Raw genomic sequence first — 20,246 nt, 5'->3', positions numbered from 1 at the left:
AAAGCACCGGCAGGCTCATAAGGGAGAATACGGTCTTTCAGATAACCTGGACCCGAGCTGTATCGGGCTTTATAGGTCATAACCAGCACTTTGAATTGTTCCCGGAAACAGACTGGAAACCAATGGAGCTGTTTTAACAGAGGAGTTCTCTGCTCCCTGTAACCAGCCCCGGTCAACACTCTGGCTGCAACTCTTTAAACCAGCTGAAGTTTCCAAACACTCTTTTAAGGCAGCCCCACATAGAGTGGGTTACAGTAAACCAATCAGATGTAACTAAGGCATGTGTCACCATGGCCAGGTCTGACATCCCTAGGAACAGGCACAGCTGGCGCACTAGCTTTAACTGTGCAAATGCACCCCTGGCCACTGTTGAAACCTGGGCATCCAGGCTCAGGGCTGAATCCAGAAGTACACCTAAGCTGCAGACCTGTGTCTTCAGAGGGAGTGTAACCTCATCCAGCACAAGCTTGGGTCTTATTACTAAGCATTGGGTCTTATTACTGGGTCTTATTATTGGGTCTGTATCAACTATAGCATCCAAGTCAGAGCGGATGCGAGTGTTGGGTTGGGAATATGGGTGCTATTCTAGAGCAACCCCCCCCTCCCCACACACACACACACACACACACACACTTCTTAAATCCCCAGGTTTGTCACTTTTTAAATTAAGGATTAATTAAAGCCATTTGGGTTTGTTTAAAATGATTAAAATAATGATAGAACACAAAATTCTGCAGTGATGTTGGAGTATATTCCTTACGGATACTGTGAGGTGGGAGAAAACTATGAAACTTACAGAATTCCCTCACAGTTCTTTGATTTTATAGACAAGAGATGCAAAATGACCCACTGAAATCACATTTCTGGTTTTTGAAATCACATTTCTGGCTTTTGTACTTGTAGAGCACACACACAGAAGTAAATGTTGGATAACTGTCAGCTATTTTGAGTAGTGCGTGATAAACCTTGTCACTTGGGCAAGTAAATTCAAACTTTATTCTCCTTACATGGGTCATGGCCTTAAATTGATCTGGAATTAGTAGAATGCTTGGAGAGCCTGGAGTGCCATTGTTTGTGGTTTGGTTCTCCTCTCACATCTTCCGTTTTTCATAGGGCCACCAGCCAGCCTCTTCCAGCCGCCCCGTCGCCCTGGCCTGGGAACAGTTGGGAAACCAATCCGTCTCTTAGCCAATCATTTCCAAGTGCAGATCCCTAAAATTGATGTTTATCATTATGATGTGGATATTAAACCAGAAAAGCGTCCCCGGAGGGTGAACAGGTGAGCCTCAACTTGATCATTTCAAGCCTATTTTTAACAGTTCTCCAACTGTTACTGATTGCAGTTTTGAACTAAAGAACTAAAATATACTGTGAGTATTAGAGTACTAAAATTGGATGTACCATGGAACTATCCTGCACCCACCTCCTCAACAGATTGATGACAATCTGATATTGTATAAACCACTTGTTCTTGGACTAAAATCATGTTTTCTGATAATTGTATTTATTCTGGCTCGGCATGCAACTTGGATGATATATAAACACAGTTTTGAAAAACTGGATCTAGGCTGTTAAGTGCTTGTGAGTAACTAAGTTTGTCAGATTTCTCTATTAAACTCTATTTAACTTAAAACACTTTCCAGGGAGGTAGTGGATACTATGGTAAGACACTTCAAGATGCAGATATTTGGGGATCGGCAGCCTGGCTATGATGGCAAAAGGAACATGTACACCGCACTTCCCCTGCCTATTGGCCGGGATAGGGTAAGTGGCCTTCAGTAGATGCTATGCTCCATCCTGTGGCCCAGTGTCTATATTCTAAGGATGCCATGTTTATCCTGACCATCATTATTACAGGAATACAAAGTATCAAATTACTGGTTCATTTTAGGAATTAAAGCAGTGCTATGTAAACTGAACATTCTGCAAGAGCTTCAAGTGATGTTTATTGACTGTGTCTTGGTTCACACAGTTAACCAATCCATAAAGGTTGTTGAATCCTGGTTTGTTATGATGTATGATTGTGCGCATGCTAACAAACCATGATTTATTAATCATGAACAACCTAGGAAGAGAACCCATTGCTTGTTGATGGGCTTAAACTCTGGGATGTGAAAAGAATGGGTTGTTGTTATCTGTGCACCCAGAAACATGGTTTGATCATGGATTGTTTTGCCAGGCTACAGAGATGGCAGACAAGAGCAGTAAAAAAACAAAACCCAGTTGCTCTACGTGCCAGTACTACAGAGCTGCAAAAGCATTCCGGATACATAGAGGGAGCAGGAAAAGGAGAACTGTCGTGACCTCTCTTCGGCAGGAAAAATCGGGGAAAGTCCCCTACTTTTACAGTGCGCAGCTGCATGGGAAAGCCCTGGTGGAAGGCAACCTCTGATTGGTCACCAGAAGCTGGGCAAGGGGCAAGTCCAGCGAGCTGAATGGCCACCAGAAAGCCCACATTACCTCCTCCTGTGAAGATTACTGGCCGCCATCCCACAGCAGCAATTCTGTGGGGTTTGGCAACAGAGTGGTGCCAATGCAGCACCGTGAAGGCAGGGTCCAGGGCAGTGGCAACAGGCATGGCATGGGCATCTGAAAGAAAATCATAGTTCCTCCTAACTGGCCTATGACATCCATGGTTAAAGATGAACATTTTAGTATTATTCTGCTTTAAAACATATATTATCCTTTTCCACAACAAAGTGGTGCTTATTCCCAACTAAATGTTTTTCACATTAGGGTATTAGAAGCAAACTCCATTTTATTTCTGTCGTTATGCTGGTGCTTTGATTGAAATGAGTTTAAAAGGTGAAACTGCACATAAAGCATTTTTAAAAATAGCCAGGTTAGCAATCAGGTTTATGTTGGTTGTTGTTCTGACATTAGGAGTGTAGAAGCAGTTGTGAAGCATGGGGTGATGGGTGGACGGAGAAGAAAAATGTTAGTTGTGTACTTCACAACTGAAGTAATACACATGGGCATCTAAAATAGTTGGGGTGGGTGGGGATAAGACCATTACATCCAGGATCTAAAAGCATCTAGCTGTACCACTGTGCCTCTGTATCAGCTGTATGACTGAGTTTATCATTGACTTTTCAGGTGGATATGGAGGTCACGCTCCCAGGTGAAGGGAAGGACCAAACCTTTAAAGTGTCAGTTCAGTGGGTGTCCGTGGTCAGCCTTCAGCTGCTCCTGGAAGCTCTGGCCGGGCATCTGAATGAAGTCCCAGAAGACTCAGTACAAGCACTTGATGTCATCACACGGCACCTTCCCTCTATGAGGTGAGCTCCCACAATCTATTTTCAGACTGCTCTTTCCACGTCTGAGGCTAGGTGGACTGCCTCTCGTGGCTGCGCCTCTACATTTTCCATTGTTCCTGCTGAAATAACCAAGTGAACAGGCAAAACTATTAATGGGGGGTGGGGGCAGACTGAAGAGGGTAGAGTGCAGTTCATTTTGTACAGCTGGGTGTTACCTCGCTTGTTTGTAAACTATAACATTTGTACAACGCTTCATACATACACAAAGAGCAATCTTATTCTCCGAGTGCTTATTCTTATGTAACCGAAATGGCACCATTCACACAGGAGAGGGAGGTATTGGCAGGCTTGGCAGAACCCCAAGGGTTGTAGCAGTACCAAAAAAACCTTTAGGAAAAATCTCCTGCCCAATGAGGACTGAGCATGCTCAGTGAGCACAGAATGCTGACTTGACTTGGGGGCGGGGGAGGGAAGACAGGGAGGGGGAATGAAGTGTTCTGAAAGAGGGCCTTAGTGGCTGGTGGGAACACCGGGCAGGAACGTCTGCAACACTGAACTGCAACATTTTGTTGTAGGTCCCACTCGTTTAATGCTTCAATACGTTGTACAAAATTCCTCAAAAATCCTCTGAAGAAGTCAAAACTGACACACTCCTATTTTCAAATAAGCAAAAAAACTTATCCTGACCCCTTGCAGTTAAAGCGGTGAAATGGGAAAAGGGGTGGAAATATTGATGACCGTATCTCTGTCAATAGTCACATAGAGATAAGTGCAATGCTTAAGATACCTTTAATATTATGAGCCCGGAAGCTATTCTGTATAATTCAAATGAATCTGAACTATATAGTGTTACATAAACCAACAATAAAAGCAATAATACCAAAAGCGTTTTGACTATGCAAGGTCTTCTTCAGTGGTATAATACAATATATATCATAAAATGCAAAAAAAAATTGAATCGTCTTAGCCTGAAAATCAAAAGAATATGGTATTAGCTACATTCATACTAGTGCTAGAACCACAAGTTTACAAAAATATAATTCAATGTAAAATTATTTAACCTTAATCTTACCACTTCACACTGTTGCTTTCTGAAGGCTGAAAATAGCCTACTGAATTCTAGATGTTATGAAACTTATAGCTTTTGAATTAGGCCCTCATGTCCCACCTGGTAAGGTAGTTTTGAAGTGACAATGAGCTACTTTCTTTCTAGAATTAAAAGTACGTATAAGAAACATGTTTGAGGAATTGGTAGTTAATAATTTTTTTGAGAAAACTCCTATATAGTGATGTAGAATGGTAGTATACATTTAGAACTAGAGTACTTACATGCAACAGGTCTAGCACAGCTTGTAGTAATTTTCAGTGTGGTGTTAGGCTGCTAGCAGAAACAGAATGCTTAGCTGCCTGAGTCCTTATGTGGTGCTGGAGGCAGTTAGAGCCCAGATGTGGTAAATTAAGGTTAATTGTGGTGCTGAGTAAAACTAAAGAGGACATTCATAATAGATAAATGGATGGGGCTCATTGTAATATAGACTGTAACTGCCAAAAATATTACTTATATGTCAAAACTGACACTGTCCTATTTTCATCAGGTACACCCCAGTGGGTCGTTCCTTCTTCTCTCCCCCTGAAGGATACTATCACCCACTGGGAGGGGGACGGGAGGTCTGGTTTGGCTTCCATCAGTCTGTCAGGCCTGCAATGTGGAACATGATGCTCAACATTGATGGTATGGAAGAAACCCATTTGCTTAAATTAACTTAAATCTCTCCCACCAACCTTGTCTTAGTATATATTTTTCTCCCTGTTTTAGTATCAGCAACTGCTTTCTATCGTGCCCAGCCTATTATTGAATTCATGTGTGAGGTCTTGGATATTCAGAACATCAATGAACAAACAAAACCCCTTACAGATTCCCAGCGTGTTAAGTTTACCAAAGAAATCAGAGGTAAATCTTTTGGAGTAAATAAAATCTTTCCATGTATGTTGAATTATTATAAGCAAAGAACTTGATTTCTGGAGCCTCTTCTTATATGTTTTCATCTTTGAAAAATTATAAATTGGCCTGGACCATTATGACAATTTCCTAAGGCTTTTTCTATGTTCAAACTCTGTTAGTTCTTCTCATTTAAGCTGTGAGACTCTCTTTCCCATGAGGTTTTGCATGAGCATCCTTTGGAAGCATTCAGACCTTTTAACTTGGGCTGATTTTTGATATCCAGGGTTAAGCTTTAATAGGTGGGATATTTTAACTCTTGTTTGAGAGTCCTGTCCATCTTGAGCTCTAGATATTGGCAGGCCAAATAAAGTGGACGTCACATCGACTTTCTAATGTATGCAGTAACTGTACTCATGAAAAGAGCAGGGATTAGAACCTGGGGTCTGATGCAAAACCCTGAACCCTTCTCCTTTAAATCACGCTGGACCATATTTATGTGTTGCTTGATTATTTTCTTTCTTTTGGATTTGCAGGTCTAAAAGTAGAGGTTACTCACTGTGGTCAGATGAAAAGAAAATACAGAGTTTGCAATGTTACTAGGCGACCAGCCAGCCATCAGACGTGTGTATACCCATTCTTTGCTTTTAAGAATGAGACTTTAAAGTGTTAACTATTGAAAACATGTTCATTTTAGAGAATACCTGTCCAGCAAACTTAGACTTCAAGCAACTTAGAATTTGTTACATTTTACTTGAGATGACGCATTTTATAGAATGGACTACATGATGATCTAGTGTAGCTAACCATATTTCTATTATATATGTGTGAACAACATGTTATAGAACCCTACAAAAACAGCAATTAAATCAAAACTACAGCCCATTATTTTATTTATTTATTTCATTTCTATACTGCCCAATAGCTGAAGCTCTCTGGGCAGTTATATGTGATTGAGAACGCCCCCCCCCCCAAAAAAAAACACATACGATAAGAGTAGCCGTTAAAAATCATTCCTTAAGTAATGAAGAGCAGTGTTAAAACTGCCAGGGGAGAGACACCATGCACACCAAATCAAACTACCTAACCAAAATTTGAATGATCAGGACAGACTTTGCAAGGTGCCTAAACAATAGTAGCAACTGTGCCAGGCAGATATTTGGGAGGGAGTCCATCACTGGTGTACTACCAGAGAAGGCTTTCCCTCTGGAAGCCATCCAACTAACATAGCCACAAGCACCTGGAGAAGGTTCTCTTGATCTCAGCTGCAGTCTTGTGTGGGAGCAGGTGGCCTTCCGTCTCAGGTAACGTGTTCATGGTATGTTTGTGAATAACTAATTTTGGCTCCTTTTAATGATGGCTTTTGGATGAAGCAATCAATAGTATGCATCCACCATACCATACCCTATCCTACCCATTTATCAAATATCTGGAATAGTAATCTGTAAGTCACAAATTATCTTTCTTATAGCTGTAACTTTAATAACAGTACAAGGCAATACAGAACTAGTAACAGAGAGCGGACAAGTGATATTCTAACATGATGAACATTTTTCTTGTGAAGACCAATCACATATATATTCCCTTCACAGGTTCCCTTTGCAGTTGGAAAATGGGCAGGCTATGGAGTGTACAGTAGCTCAGTATTTTAAGCAGAAGTACAGTTTGCAGCTGAAATACCCTCATCTTCCATGCCTCCAAGTAGGACAGGAGCAGAAGCATACATATTTACCCCTTGAGGTAAAAGAAGTCAGGATTTAGCTGCTCTGTTCTGTTGTATTTCAGTATGCTTGCTTACCTACTGTCTTTCTGATCCTAGGTGTGTAATATAGTAGCAGGCCAACGTTGCATCAAGAAGCTAACAGACAATCAGACGTCAACTATGATCAAAGCAACAGCACGGTCTGCACCTGATAGGCAGGAAGAAATTAGTAGATTAGTGAGTAACTCTGACTTAATCTTATGGGGTGTAAGAAGCATCAAATAAGTCTGTAACAGTAGGACAGTGTTCCAAACTACTTTCTTGGGTTCCTGGCCAGTGGGCTTGTCATCTGGTGAGTTTGTGGCACACAATGTGTGATAATAGAAATACAACATCCAGCATTGATGAATGAAGCCGAGAGTGACAATGGCAAAGGAAATAATGCAGCTAATTGGCTGTGGGTTGAGCCACACTTGTGCAAATAAAATATTCATTTGAGTCTTTATGTGTGTCCATGCGGTGCTTTCTGTATCCCCAGGTGAAGAGTAACAGCATGGTAGGTGGTCCTGATCCATATCTGAAGGAGTTTGGTATTGTTGTCCATAACGAAATGACAGAGCTGACTGGCAGGGTGCTTCCTGCACCGATGTTGCAGTATGGAGGCAGGGTAAGTTTTCTACAGTTTTCACAAAATAATAGATTACACAAATCGGGAATCATTTAATTGTTAGTTGGGTTTCTAGCCTGCCCAATCCCTTTTAGACACAGGATTGGCAACTATTTTATAATTTAAAAATACTGCTAAAATTATGCAAGTAAAATTTCACCAATCATCAAAAGGCAGCACAAAACCTTCACTTGTACAGAAGTTAAAAGCTTTTTGTAAAAGCTGATCTGGAAGAACAGTGTTTTGTGTGTGCTCTTCCTTAGAACAAGACTGTTGCTACGCCAAATCAGGGTGTTTGGGATATGAGAGGAAAGCAGTTCTACGCTGGCATTGAAATTAAAGTTTGGGCTGTTGCCTGCTTTGCTCCTCAGAAGCAATGCCGGGAAGACTTGTTGAAGTAAGTAGGTTTCTCCTTTAAACAGAGTGAAATTTCTTTTTTGCAACTGATGTCTGGTGACCTTCTGGAGGAGCGTTGTGTTTCGCAGTCATACTGTATGTGGGAATTGGCAAACTAACTAAATTGACGGTACATAAGAATCTACACAACCCATATAGAAGATTGGTATAAAGAAATATGGGATATTGCTATTAATTATAAATTAACATGTAACATGAAAGTTAGAAGAGGAATGATAAAAACGAATGATTTTGAAGGAATATGGAAACAGTTTTTAGAATTTGTACTATTAAAGGGAAGATGGAAAACACCTCAGAGTAAGTAATGAGATTTTGGAAATATGAATAAGATCCTGGGGTTGGAGGGAGCACACTTACGTTAATTATGTTATGTTAAATGGAATTAAGTTAGAACATATGTTATTAAATTGTTTACTTTATATTATTGTGTATTATGGGGCATTGTTTCATATTGTATTGTTGTATTGTTTGGATGTTTTTAAAAAAATAATAATTAAAAAAAAAGAAAAGAAAAAAGAATTTACACAACAGAGCAACCGTTTGGGGCGGGTGGGGTTCTGAAAGTGTCATGGAAGATATTTTCCAAATCCTAGATAAGAATTGCCAATACAGTTTGCTTATTCTAATTTTAAATGTTTGATTAAAAACCTAAGCATTGCTTTGCTAAATCATACTAAGATCTGTCTAGTCCAGTATTTTATTTCCAACAGTGGCCAGCCAATTTCCAATAAACGATTAAGCAAGGCACAGAGGAATTGTCTGATTTGTCTCCAGCATCTGGTTCTCAGATTTATACTGCTAGTGCACATGGAGGTTGCATTTAACTACCAAAGCTAATGCTTGTTGAGAGACCTGGCCTCCAGGAATTGGCCTAATTCATTTCTCAAGGGTATCTTGCCTAGTGGCCATTACATTTTGTAGCTATGAATCTCATAATGGCCATAATAACTGAAATCAAACGGTTTGTATTTGTAACTGTTGGATTGCCATGCCAGAGACCTAAAAGCCTTAATTTGTGTTCATAGGAGTTTTACTGATCAGCTGCGCAAAATCTCCAAGGACGCAGGGATGCCAATTCAGGGCCAACCATGCTTCTGTAAATATGCACAGGGTGCAGACAGTGTGGAGCCCATGTTCAAACACTTGAAGCTGACTTACGTTGGGCTGCAGCTAATTGTAGTGATTCTCCCTGGAAAGACACCAGTGTATGGTAAGGAAAATGAGACTTCATACAATCCCCAACTCAATAATCATGATTGAAGTCTATGTAGGTATCTTTCGATGCCCGGCATCACCTTTTCCTCCCTAATGTTTTTCTGCAAGCCAGTATTTTAAAAACACTCTACTTACTGAGAAAGTCGTTCAGTTCAGCTAGCTTCTGGGTTGTTGTTGTTGTTGTTGTTTTGGTGGGAGGGGGATAGATGGAACATTTAATTAAGACTGCTTGAAGTAAATTCTTGTCTTCTTTACAGCTGAAGTTAAACGTGTTGGGGATACTCTCCTAGGCATGGCCACCCAGTGTGTTCAGGTGAAAAATGTGGTAAAAACCTCTCCGCAGACTTTGTCTAACCTCTGTCTGAAGATCAATGCAAAACTTGGCGGGATAAACAACGTGCTTGTACCACATCAGAGGTCAGCTTAAACTTAAACACCTGTTGGAATCTAGCAGGCACATTGGTTGATTTTGGTTGGAGAGCAAAGTGCTTAGAATTGGAATACTTGTTGTACTAGATAAAACTCTTCCAGATTTCTCACTAGTAATATACAAACTCTAAAAGCTCTCTCTCGGCCCCATCAGGGCTGACATCCAAATGCCACTAAAATTCTTCCTGTATTTTCATGTGTGTGTCTTTGTCATTGTATGGCAAACTAGATTAGTACAGTACAGTTTGCCCATACTATACAGTTTTCCATACCACAATCCATTGTTTTACCTGCTGTGGTGGGACGGGAGGGCAGTATTAAAACAGCTTTACTAGAAGTCCTTCTTAAATCCCCTGTAGACCTTGACAGACACCAAAAACGGCATGCTGAGGGTTTGGAAACATGAAACGTCTTCTGCTGTTTGCAATTGTGTTTTTATGTTTATTGTTTTCATTTTCTCATTTGACTGTGTTCTTCCCTGAGTTTTTTACTCAAGGGTGGGGTAACAATATACTAAATAGCATCCCCCGTAGCCCCGAAGAAAAAGACAGGGATTAATTGGGAATCAAATTTCCTAGGTAGATGAAATAGGAAACCATGCCATGATTTCAGCATAGATTTATTATTTGCACTCTGGACAAGAGAGGAAAAATATTCAGCCACTGCAGTACAGAAAGCTCCTAATTTCCAAGAGTTAAGGTACAACTTAAACAGTTTTGCACAAAGGAATCTGGATAGTTAAGAACTGCATACAAAGAAAGCTTGTTTACTGTGACATCCTGAAATAATCTAGTGCTGATTTATTTGAGTCAGATGAGCCATGTGTATTTCAGCACACAAAGCTTTGAATTTCAAAGGGCTCGATATGACCATACTTGAGGAGATGCCTCTTTGGCTCTATCCCTATAGGCTCCAGGAAGGGCAGGAGGCAAAGGGGCCATGGTCCCAGTAAAGATGCTTTTGGGCATGAAGGCCAGTTTGATGAGGATGAATCATAGCAGCGGCCTTTAGATTAGCTGCTTTTGCATTCCAAGGCAGAATTGGGAGTTCAAAATGGAACTTGAGCCATTTGAGATAATGAGTCTAAACTGCAGATTGGCACACGCGCACACACACACACACACACACACACACTACAAGATGGATGATGAAGGGTTTAATCTCACTCTTGCCCCAGCAAACCTGATGCAGTCACTTGGTGTCAGTGTGTGTGTGTGTAAAAGAGAGAAGGTAAAATCCCCCCACTCTCCAGTGATCCAGATGCAGCCAAAATCTTTGCTATTTCAAGAGCTGAGAGAAGAGTGGGGAGGGGAGGAAGGGGAAGGCTGTGCCTGAGAGAGAGATGGGAGAGGCCAGGCCCTGCCCACATCCTGCATGTGGCTCTTATTCTTAGGTGTAAAAAGGTTGCCCACCCCTGCTGTATAGCGTAATTTTACATCAGTGCATTTGTTTAAAAGCCAGAAATCTGGGAAGGGAACGTGAAGATGGCTGTCCGTCCTTCCTTCCTTCCTTCCTTCCTTGATTTCCAGTTGAAACCCTTTTCTGTTCAAACGAACAGGCCCTCTGTGTTCCAGCAGCCCGTGATCTTTCTTGGAGCAGATGTCACTCACCCACCTGCTGGGGATGGGAAGAAGCCTTCCATTGCTGCTGTAGTAGGCAGCATGGACGGCCACCCTAGCCGCTACTGTGCTACGGTGCGAGTGCAGACTTCCCGCCAGGAAACTTCCCAGGAGCTGCTGTACAGTCAGGAAGTGATCCAGGACCTGACCAACATGGTGCGAGAACTGCTGATCCAGTTCTATAAGTCCACTCGCTTCAAGCCCACACGGATCATCTACTATAGGGGAGGCGTGTCAGAAGGGCAGATGAAACAGGTATTGGTCTAACATCCTTAATCTGAATGGAAGTTTTGTTTCCCAAACTTAGGGGAAAGGAAAGGAGCCTCCCATGCAAGCACTTGAGTCATTGCTGACTCCTAGAGGGACGCCTGCTTTCGCTAATGTTTTCTTGGCAGACTTTGTAGCGGGGTGGTTTGCCATTGCCTTCCCCAGTCACGGTTACCCTTCCCCCAGCTAGCGGGGTACTCATTTTACCGACCTCAGAAGGATGGAAGGCTGAGTCGACCTGAGCCGGCTGCCTGAGAACCAACTTCTGCTGGGATCGAACTCAGGCCGTGGGGAGAGTTTCGGCTGCAGTAACTGCCGCTTACCACTCTGCGCTAGGAAAACTCACTCCTTTTCTGTACAGAGGCATTTGTGCCATGAGGGAGGCTGAGAGCAGGTCTGGTTTTGTTTTGTTTTTTTAAAGGCATTTAATTCAGCAGCTGGGTCATCCAGACTGTAAAGCCCTCCTTATCTGTTTCCTCTAAAGAAAGCAGCTAGTCATGCTTTGCTTTGAATGTTTCCCCAGCTTGTAGTTATTTGGGGAAGCGAAGAAAAAACATTGGGTTGTAGCCATTCTTACACATACTTAGAGTAGACCCATTGAAATCAGTGGGACTTAGCCACAACCTAAGTCTCATTGACTTGAGTGAGTCTACTCTAAGTATGACAAAGTCTGGATCCAACCCATTGCCTTGTACAGTCCATGTCCGCAGTTGATGTCAAACACTTAAAATTTCTAGGTAGCCTGGCCAGAACTAATTGCAATCCGGAAGGCCTGCATCAGTTTGGAGGAAGATTACAGACCAGGAATCACCTACATTGTTGTGCAGAAAAGGCATCACACAAGACTCTTCTGTGCTGACAAAACTGAAAGGGTAGGTAATGTGGGGTTTGGGGATGGGGAGGCATCCTATAGCTCATAGGATGGTATTGAATGGCTCTTACTAGAAAGAGGGGATGGATAAGCACATAACTTTCATAAGGTTATGCTCTCATGTCTGTTTGCTACAGTGAGATTTGAAGGGCATGACTTAAGGTTGTTAATTCCGTACGGTATAATGTGTTGATAACGAAATGGTCAGAATCATAGAAAGCCACAGTGAGAATTGGAGCCTAAGTTCCAACTCCCAACACTGTATAGGGTAACATGGTACAACTCCTGACTATGACTCCTGACCTTTAAGACAACCAGCCGTTCTTGAGGAACTTCAAAACCTACAGCTTAGAAAAGTTGGTATGAAAAATAAAGCTAAAAACTGAGGTGTGCAAATGCTAGAAAATTGGTAGTTGATACAGTGTTACATTTATTTAATTTATATTTTGCCTTTTGCCAAGGAGCTTGTAGCATCGCACATGGTTCGCTCTACTGCTTGTTTTATAATCACAAGAAACATAGCTGCAATAAGGCAATCACATACTTCAAGTTCTGTTCATATTGCCCAGCCATACCCAGTATTGCTCTATGTACAGCTGGACCTAGCTGATTTCTGAGACAAAGCTGAAGAGCAAGATGGAGAGAACCAGTTCAGTTGCTGATTAGGCCTTGGTAATCAACCCATTCTGCTAGGCTAGTGAAAGAAGGTAAGTTTTAAAATGTGTGTCATTGATCAGGTACCAAGACCATAAGAACTGCTTGTTCGATACAAACTGTGCCAGAAGTGAATGTAGATGTCAAGGTCCTTATTGATTTGATGTATCTTAATAGGTGGGGAAAAGTGGCAATGTTCCAGCAGGCACTACTGTGGACAGCACTATCACGCATCCCTCTGAATTCGACTTTTACCTCTGTAGCCATGCAGGAATTCAGGTAATCGGGAGTTTCATCTACAGTGTTCGATATGACGTCTGGATTATGACATCTTCATGAGCAGTATTTCGTTCGTTTGCCGATTTACATTAACTGGGACTGTCCTACAGCACCTGTATTAGCTTCATTTAAGCCATTAGAATGTGCGCTGAGGGAGACTGCATAAGTAGATGCAGTTATGCCAATAATCCCTTCTGCTTTTCTCCTCAGTGGAGGGACTTCACCCATGGACTGAGAAACCTTGTTTCTTTCCTCCTTGTAGAAAATCTCTCTGTATCTGGGGGGTGGGGGTGGGAAAGGGAGGAAACATCTGGAAAGGAGAAGAATGAATAGATTTCTCAGCCTTTGGGTATAGGTTACTCACTCTTGGAAGAAAGAGAAAAGGGACTCGGTGGCAGGCATCCAGTCACCACTTTTGTGTCATACGTCTCTCTTTCTCAGTCTGATTGGTGGATTTACTGGCCTTCTCCTCTCCCAGGGAACCAGCCGCCCTTCTCACTATCAAGTCTTGTGGGATGACAACTGTTTCACTGCAGATGAATTGCAGCTACTGACATACCAGCTGTGTCACACTTACGTTCGGTGTACACGGTCTGTCTCAATTCCTGCTCCTGCATACTATGCCAGGCTGGTAGCATTTAGGGCAAGATACCATCTTGTGGACAAAGATCACGACAGGTGAGCAGTCATTGGAACAGTGTGCATGCTTCCGTTCAACGAATTCCTAGATTATTAGATTGTATTCTATGTGAATAGCAGTCACTTTCCTCTTCAGTCTTTTATCATGAACTTCAACTGCAAAGAACTAGCTAATTATGCCATGTGAGCTCCTCCACATGTAGTAATCTGAGTTTCAGAAGCAAGTTATATGTTTTGCACTGTGTATATAGTTGGGGTTGGGGGAGTGGGGCACTGCTATTGATCCTTATTGCATAGGCAGCCTTTATGTGACTGCCCTCATAAAGAGCAATGCGCTACTTTCCTGCATTGTCGTGACCAGAGCTTGGCAGTGTACCGGATGAAGACAATAGAGAGAAGGTGCTTCTGCTAAGTTGATCCAAGGTGCACTCCAAAGAAGTTTCCGGTGAACCTGGTTAAGCTATTTCACTGTTCCACAGTTAGAACATTTATCTGCTCACGGTTTGGGGTACTTCTAAAGAAGGCATGGCTTAATGGAGGGGTGCATGCATCGCATACAGAAGATGTTAATTTCAGTTTCCAGAAAGTTTAAGTATCTTGGAAGTATGGTTAGAAACAAGCTCTGCCCAAGACCCTGGGAACTGCTGATCCTCTGTCTTAAGCGAACATTGTTAACTAGTGCAGGCAGTTGCGGCAGACACCAAGGAGAGCAGTCGAGCCATGTTTCCAATTGCCTTCTAATTTCCTCTTCCGTTTCTTTTCAGTGCTGAAGGCAGCCATGTTTCAGGACAGAGCAACGGGCGTGACCCCCAAGCACTAGCCAAGGCAGTACAGATTCACCATGACACTCAGCACACCATGTATTTTGCCTGATGAGAATGTGAGAAGATGAGGCAGAAGCAGTAGCCCAGTTGGGCTTGCCAACAACTACTGGTTGTTAGGGCTCAGTTTTATTTCAGGCTGCCCACCACCAGCAGCTTGGGACGGTTGCACTGAATCAACGCTTGCAGCAACATCTGATGCAGATGCAATTGAGCCATTTTTATTTTGTGATTTTCAGTAAATAGAAATTTCATAGACAGTCTTTGCATTGGACTGAATTTTTACCTCAAAGCGCAAAAGGCTGATCCTCCTAAAAGAAATTTTTAAAGGACTTGGCACGAAAGGTTTTTATTGAAATATTTTGCTAATCAATTTTAAGTTACCTCCTCGTCCCCATTAAGCTTATCAAGAGGCTGAATTCCTCCTGGGCTTCTTCATACTGCTTAGTGAGTCTTCAGATATGGCAAAACATCGTGTTCCACTGTTCTACTGTGTGGGGCCATAGAGACTTTATAAATGGAACTTTTACTGTAAACGCCTTTCAACAAACATTAACTTTCAGAGGTATTGCTGGTTTTCTTCTTTGTTTGTTTGTTTGTTTTGCTTTGTCAAGTTTTACTAGTTCTCTTTTTGTAAATCTCTCTGCAGTCATGGGCTGCAAAGCAATTGCACTATAACTGCGAATTCAACTAGGTGGTTCTTGTTCTGTGAATGCGTAACGTAAGCGGACAGGAATGCCCTTTGGCAGGCCTAATATAATAAAATCAATGGCTACACACAACAGCCACTGTATGGTTGGTTCAGAATGCTGAACTGCTTCCCCCTTTAAAGTATGTGGCGAAGTTCTAAAAGATTAGTTTTAGGTATTTTTCAGACATTAACAAAAGTGCCCATTTTATGCTGCTGTGTTTGATGAATTGAAGTCATTTTTAATACTCTTTTTCATAGAAGGTTTTAACTTTGGCAATAATTTTTTTTAAATACCCTGGCAGTAACTTTTCTAGTTGAATACTTTACATGAGTTACAGCCAGCATTCTTGTGTAGATTGACTTATCTTTGCTGAAGAGAAAATTAGTTCTTAACAAAGGATCAGAAAAGGCTCCCTTCATGCTTTTTACAAATGGTTATTTTTAACTGTTTTATATTCACCATTGGTCTGTCTACCCCTTTTTATAAGCTTGGAAAGTGGGTGTTCTATATAGGAAAGGCTTTGCCAATATGTACAGTTGTGTATAGTGTGACAGTAGCAATCGAAGACTTTTACCAGCATTTAAAAACATTGTTTCTTTGAGAATTTAGGTTGCCCGCATGTACAGTGACACTCAGTAGCATGTGTGATGTGTACAATTTAATGTTGATCTTGACCCATTTCTATAAATTAGGACTCTTATTTGCTTGGCTCTCTTCCACGAAAATGTGTAATGCAAAAAGCAGGGGTGGGAGGTGGGACTTGCAGACAATAGTAGTGTTGCGTTGAGACTAGCTTGTGAGTGTTAGCACAAGATGCTTTAAATTCCTAGTTTTTAACTGAGATGACGCCACTGTGAAAGATTGGGATTTTGCCAATAATTGCACTCTAGTCTCTGAAATGAGCAGGTGGTGGCGCAGCATTGTGCGACCTTGTGAGCTTTCAGATCCAGACCTCAAGGTCAGCAATATGCTCTGTGGTTTATATTTTCCTTCAGTCTTTTGAGATAAAGCTTGTAGATACTTGGAAAGTCTACATTTCCAAATACTGTCATTCAGCCGTACCAGAGTGCACTGAAGTTAGTCTTCAAATAGCAATTTCATAAGCTATTTCCAGAAGTGTATGTCAATGGGGATGGACTTAAAAAGTTTTCTCTTCCCTACTCAGAAACAGGAGTGAAGCAAACTCGGCTCTGACACACAGTGTGGACAGATACTAGATTTCTTTAAACTTATTTAAGTCTTTTCCCCCCTTAAGTATACCTCACTTGGGATAAATATCAGGACATGTGGGGAGGAAGAGTGACCGCTGCTTCAGTTAGCCTGCTGCTTTCCTTTCCTTTTCTTTTAATACTTGTTCAGGGAGAAAATGCAAGAATTGAACTCCTGCTTGGCCCCAAACATATGGAGAACTGAGGCACCTTGAAGAGAATATAAGCAAGCACCTGTTCAGTGTGTAGCGCTTTTTTATTGCACTAGGTAAGGACATGGCAAGAGAAAGAGAGGGTACATAAAGAAGAAAAATCCATGTTGTATCATCAAATAAACAGGTAGCAGCTGACCAAGCACTCCGAGCACGGGTGGAGCAGAGAGACACCCTCGTTTGCATGTCTTACAGCTGGCCACTCTTCCTTTGCAGAAGCAGCTTTTGCTCTGAAATCCGGATCAGGGCAGCTGTGCAGGAGAAGGATGGTTTAACGCTCTCCCAGGCCGTTTTCCTATCAAAGGTTGCTCTGCAAAAGCACCACCAAAATTTGCTACCGAAGCAAATCTGAACACCCATCACTGCTCCAACATAGCTGCATTTGCTGAAGGAAGGGAGTGACCAGTCGCAAGCATGCTTTTTAAAATGCACACTTTACGTAATTCATAGATTGGCCCAACGTGCAGACAGGAATCTTAACTAGCCCTAGAAGGGCTTTTCTGGCCAATTCATAATAAAATAAGGCCGGGACTAGATGAAAAGGGCCTTTTTAATCTTCTATCATAGGAAAGAAAGCTGTTCTGATCTTTATATTTTTCTTGTGTATTACATGCCGCAGCTATATTTTGAAGTCTTCTGTATTTAAATATATATATACACACACACATATATATAAGCAGGATTCTTTTTAAATGATTATTGTCACAGTGAATTTTATCATCCCAAAAATGTCTATGGAAAGAAACTTTTTTGCCAACTTTTGCACTTTCTTGGAATTTTTCATGAATTTTCCTTTTTTTTTTTTCCTTTTTTTGGGGGGGGTTTGTTGCCCCTGTTGGACATTTTTTTGTGTGCAAAAACGTGTTTGGTTATCTCTTAGTCACTCAAGAGTGCCGTGATGTCTTTTGGGTGGATGTTTCAAAGCTGAGGATTTATTGAAAGGAGTGTGGATGGCAGCAGCAGCAGCAGCAAAGGTCTTCAAAATAATAACGGCAAGATCCAGTTGCAGCAGGACCGTTGTGTGGCAGAATCTCTCGACTCTGCTCATCAGAACAAATCCCACCCTTCCGGGGGATGAACTGAATCATTAATGCATGTGTCAATCAATGGGAAGACGTGCATTCTGTAGCTGTAGTACTTAAGGTGTTTGGGATTTATTAAATGTTTTTCCCCCCTTTCGTTTAAATAAAGCCTACTGGGTACTGTTTAGCTATATGTTGTGGAAGATTTTCAAATGTAGCAATTTGGGAATGGGGCAGTGGGGAGGAGAGAATCAAAAGGAGGAGCAGTTGGTGTTTATAGAGTAGCAAATACCTTGTTCTTTTCCTCAGTCCTGTTCTGCATTTTGTGAGCACTTAAGTTCCGAAGAGGCTCTAAAAAGCTTTTGCTCTGTAGCAGGTGTGTGTGTGAGTGTGTGTCTGTGGGAGGGAGGGAGGGAGGGAGGGAGGGGGTGGAGGTGTTGCTTGCTCTTACGCTGAAGGCTCTGACTTTGCCTGGCATTTTAATGATGACATCCAAAGAGGCATCATAATAGGATGCAAAAGATGTTCAATGTTCGTATGATCCAGAAATGTCTCTTCTCCCCCACCCTTTCCTTTATATCAAAAGCCTTTGGCCATTCAATGGTGGCAAGGCCATTCTTCTGACAGGTTAATAAATCGCCCAGCTCCCCTTCCCCCCCCCAAAAAAAAACTACCTTTGTGGATGTGGTGTAGATCTCTTCCCCTTCTTGCTCAGTAGCAAGGCAGTCACTCTGCTTTCATTTTCAGAAAGTAGAGCTCCGAGGGCATTGTATCAATACTGTTTCAACTGCAAGGTTTTTTCCCTTGTGCAATTTGAGGAAAGATCATATGTGAATATCACTAAAGAGTTTCTTTATACCTTGCTATTGATACTTTTGTGATATTTCTATGTCTAGAGCCTGAAACTTGTATGTAAAACTTGTTTGCATTTGTTCATTTTTGACTTCTGATGTATTTTTCTTTTGTTTCTATATTGTTAGACTTGTAATGTTTTAAATTGTATTTTATTAAAATTGGACTGGATGTATGTCTATAGCAATACGAGGTACTTTTCTTTTTAAAAAAATAAACCCTGTTTTGGGGAGGGTGGGTTAATAGCCCCCCATTGCGATATGCTGGCTGTGTATAACTGCAATGTATTTTTTTCTTTTCTTTTTTAGCCTGCAGGGATTTTGTGTTCATGTGTCCAAAAAAATAAAGGCATTTGTGTGCCAAATGTTTTTCTTCATTTGTGTATAATACTACCAATAAAAAAGCAACCTGCAATTTATTTATTTTTGCTTGTAAGGGGAGCGTCTTTCCATGATTTAAAGTCTAGATATGGTTTACTGTGTAACACACCGAGGAAACAGTTTGCGTACTATTGAATATCAAATAGAATTGTTCGCATGCAGATATTTGAGAACTTGCAGAATTTGGAATACATAAGCATATGGTGGGTAAGAGCAGAGGCGTAAGTAAGTGGAAAAAGCACAAGTTCAGCTAAATGTAAAGCATGCATATTGTAGCAAAACCTCCAAATTTTGCATATCCGCTGATGGGTTCTGAATTGGCAGTGATTAACAAGGAAAGAAATCTTGGAGCGATTAAAATATGGACTGTGTAGTGAATTCTTTGCTTGAGTTTATTAGGAAAGAGGAAATGGCCAGTATATTAATTTTATTTATGTGTCCATGGTATGGTGCTGTACAGTTCTAATCATATCACATAGGCCAGTGGTTCCCAATTAGCTAAGTACTACGGACCCCTTGTTTTTCAAATGCCAAGCCATGGACCCCCTACTTCTGAAAAATTAATCTCTATGGTAGTTACCTGTGCGAAGCAATTTTTTGGAGAAAAGGGGTAGCCCCTAATAAGCAAAGGATTTTAGGTATACTAAAAAAACAGACCATAAAATTCGTGATATTACCACGACAATGATTTAGTTAGGAATATAAAGACGAATTTAATTTTACTAACATCTAGTTTACAATTGAACAAATTATGACATGTCTAGCAGCTACTAAACCTAAATGTGATGGGAGAAACCATGCCTCTTTTTGTCCCGAACAATCCCTTCCACATCCGGTTCAATGTATCCTACCTTTAATCTCAAATCTGGATCAACATCGAGCCAATTTCTATGCTTGTTCTTCATAGAACAAAATGTCAAAAATGTTTGTTCACAAAGATATGTGGAACAAAAGGGAACTAGATGTTTCAAAGCTTTTTCACCTAACTTCTTATAATCAGGAAAAACCTTCACCCAGAATTGGTCCAGTCTGTATTCTTTGAAAAATGGTTTCAATGAACCATCACAAGTGACATCAACAAGTGCATCTTGCTCTTCTGCAGAT

The 20,246-nt window shown here is 41.3% G+C and overlaps 1 protein-coding gene across 1 annotated transcript in view; it reads left to right on the top strand.

Annotated features, from left to right (window-relative positions):
• The window catches only part of LOC134408201 (protein argonaute-4), a 29,948-nt gene extending 10,780 nt beyond the window's left edge, over positions 1–19,168 (top strand). Inside the window, exons 2-18 of the mRNA XM_063140366.1 lie at positions 1,114–1,279; positions 1,644–1,764; positions 3,097–3,278; positions 4,853–4,989; positions 5,074–5,208; positions 5,733–5,820; positions 6,789–6,936; positions 7,016–7,135; positions 7,437–7,565; positions 7,829–7,962; positions 9,008–9,192; positions 9,455–9,614; positions 11,185–11,500; positions 12,250–12,384; positions 13,215–13,316; positions 13,795–13,994; positions 14,720–19,168. Coding sequence (XP_062996436.1) covers positions 1,114–1,279; positions 1,644–1,764; positions 3,097–3,278; positions 4,853–4,989; positions 5,074–5,208; positions 5,733–5,820; positions 6,789–6,936; positions 7,016–7,135; positions 7,437–7,565; positions 7,829–7,962; positions 9,008–9,192; positions 9,455–9,614; positions 11,185–11,500; positions 12,250–12,384; positions 13,215–13,316; positions 13,795–13,994; positions 14,720–14,828 — 2,567 coding nt within the window. The 3' untranslated portion in view covers positions 14,829–19,168. The remainder of the gene's footprint in view (positions 1–1,113; positions 1,280–1,643; positions 1,765–3,096; positions 3,279–4,852; positions 4,990–5,073; positions 5,209–5,732; positions 5,821–6,788; positions 6,937–7,015; positions 7,136–7,436; positions 7,566–7,828; positions 7,963–9,007; positions 9,193–9,454; positions 9,615–11,184; positions 11,501–12,249; positions 12,385–13,214; positions 13,317–13,794; positions 13,995–14,719) is intronic.
• The last annotated feature ends 1,078 nt before the right edge of the window (positions 19,169–20,246 follow it).

Source organism: Elgaria multicarinata, chromosome 13, assembly GCF_023053635.1.
Source record: "Elgaria multicarinata webbii isolate HBS135686 ecotype San Diego chromosome 13, rElgMul1.1.pri, whole genome shotgun sequence".
Classification (NCBI taxonomy): domain Eukaryota; kingdom Metazoa; phylum Chordata; class Lepidosauria; order Squamata; family Anguidae; genus Elgaria; species Elgaria multicarinata.
Note: the sequence above shows the minus strand (reverse complement) of the source record. Positions and strands in the feature narration are given on the sequence as shown.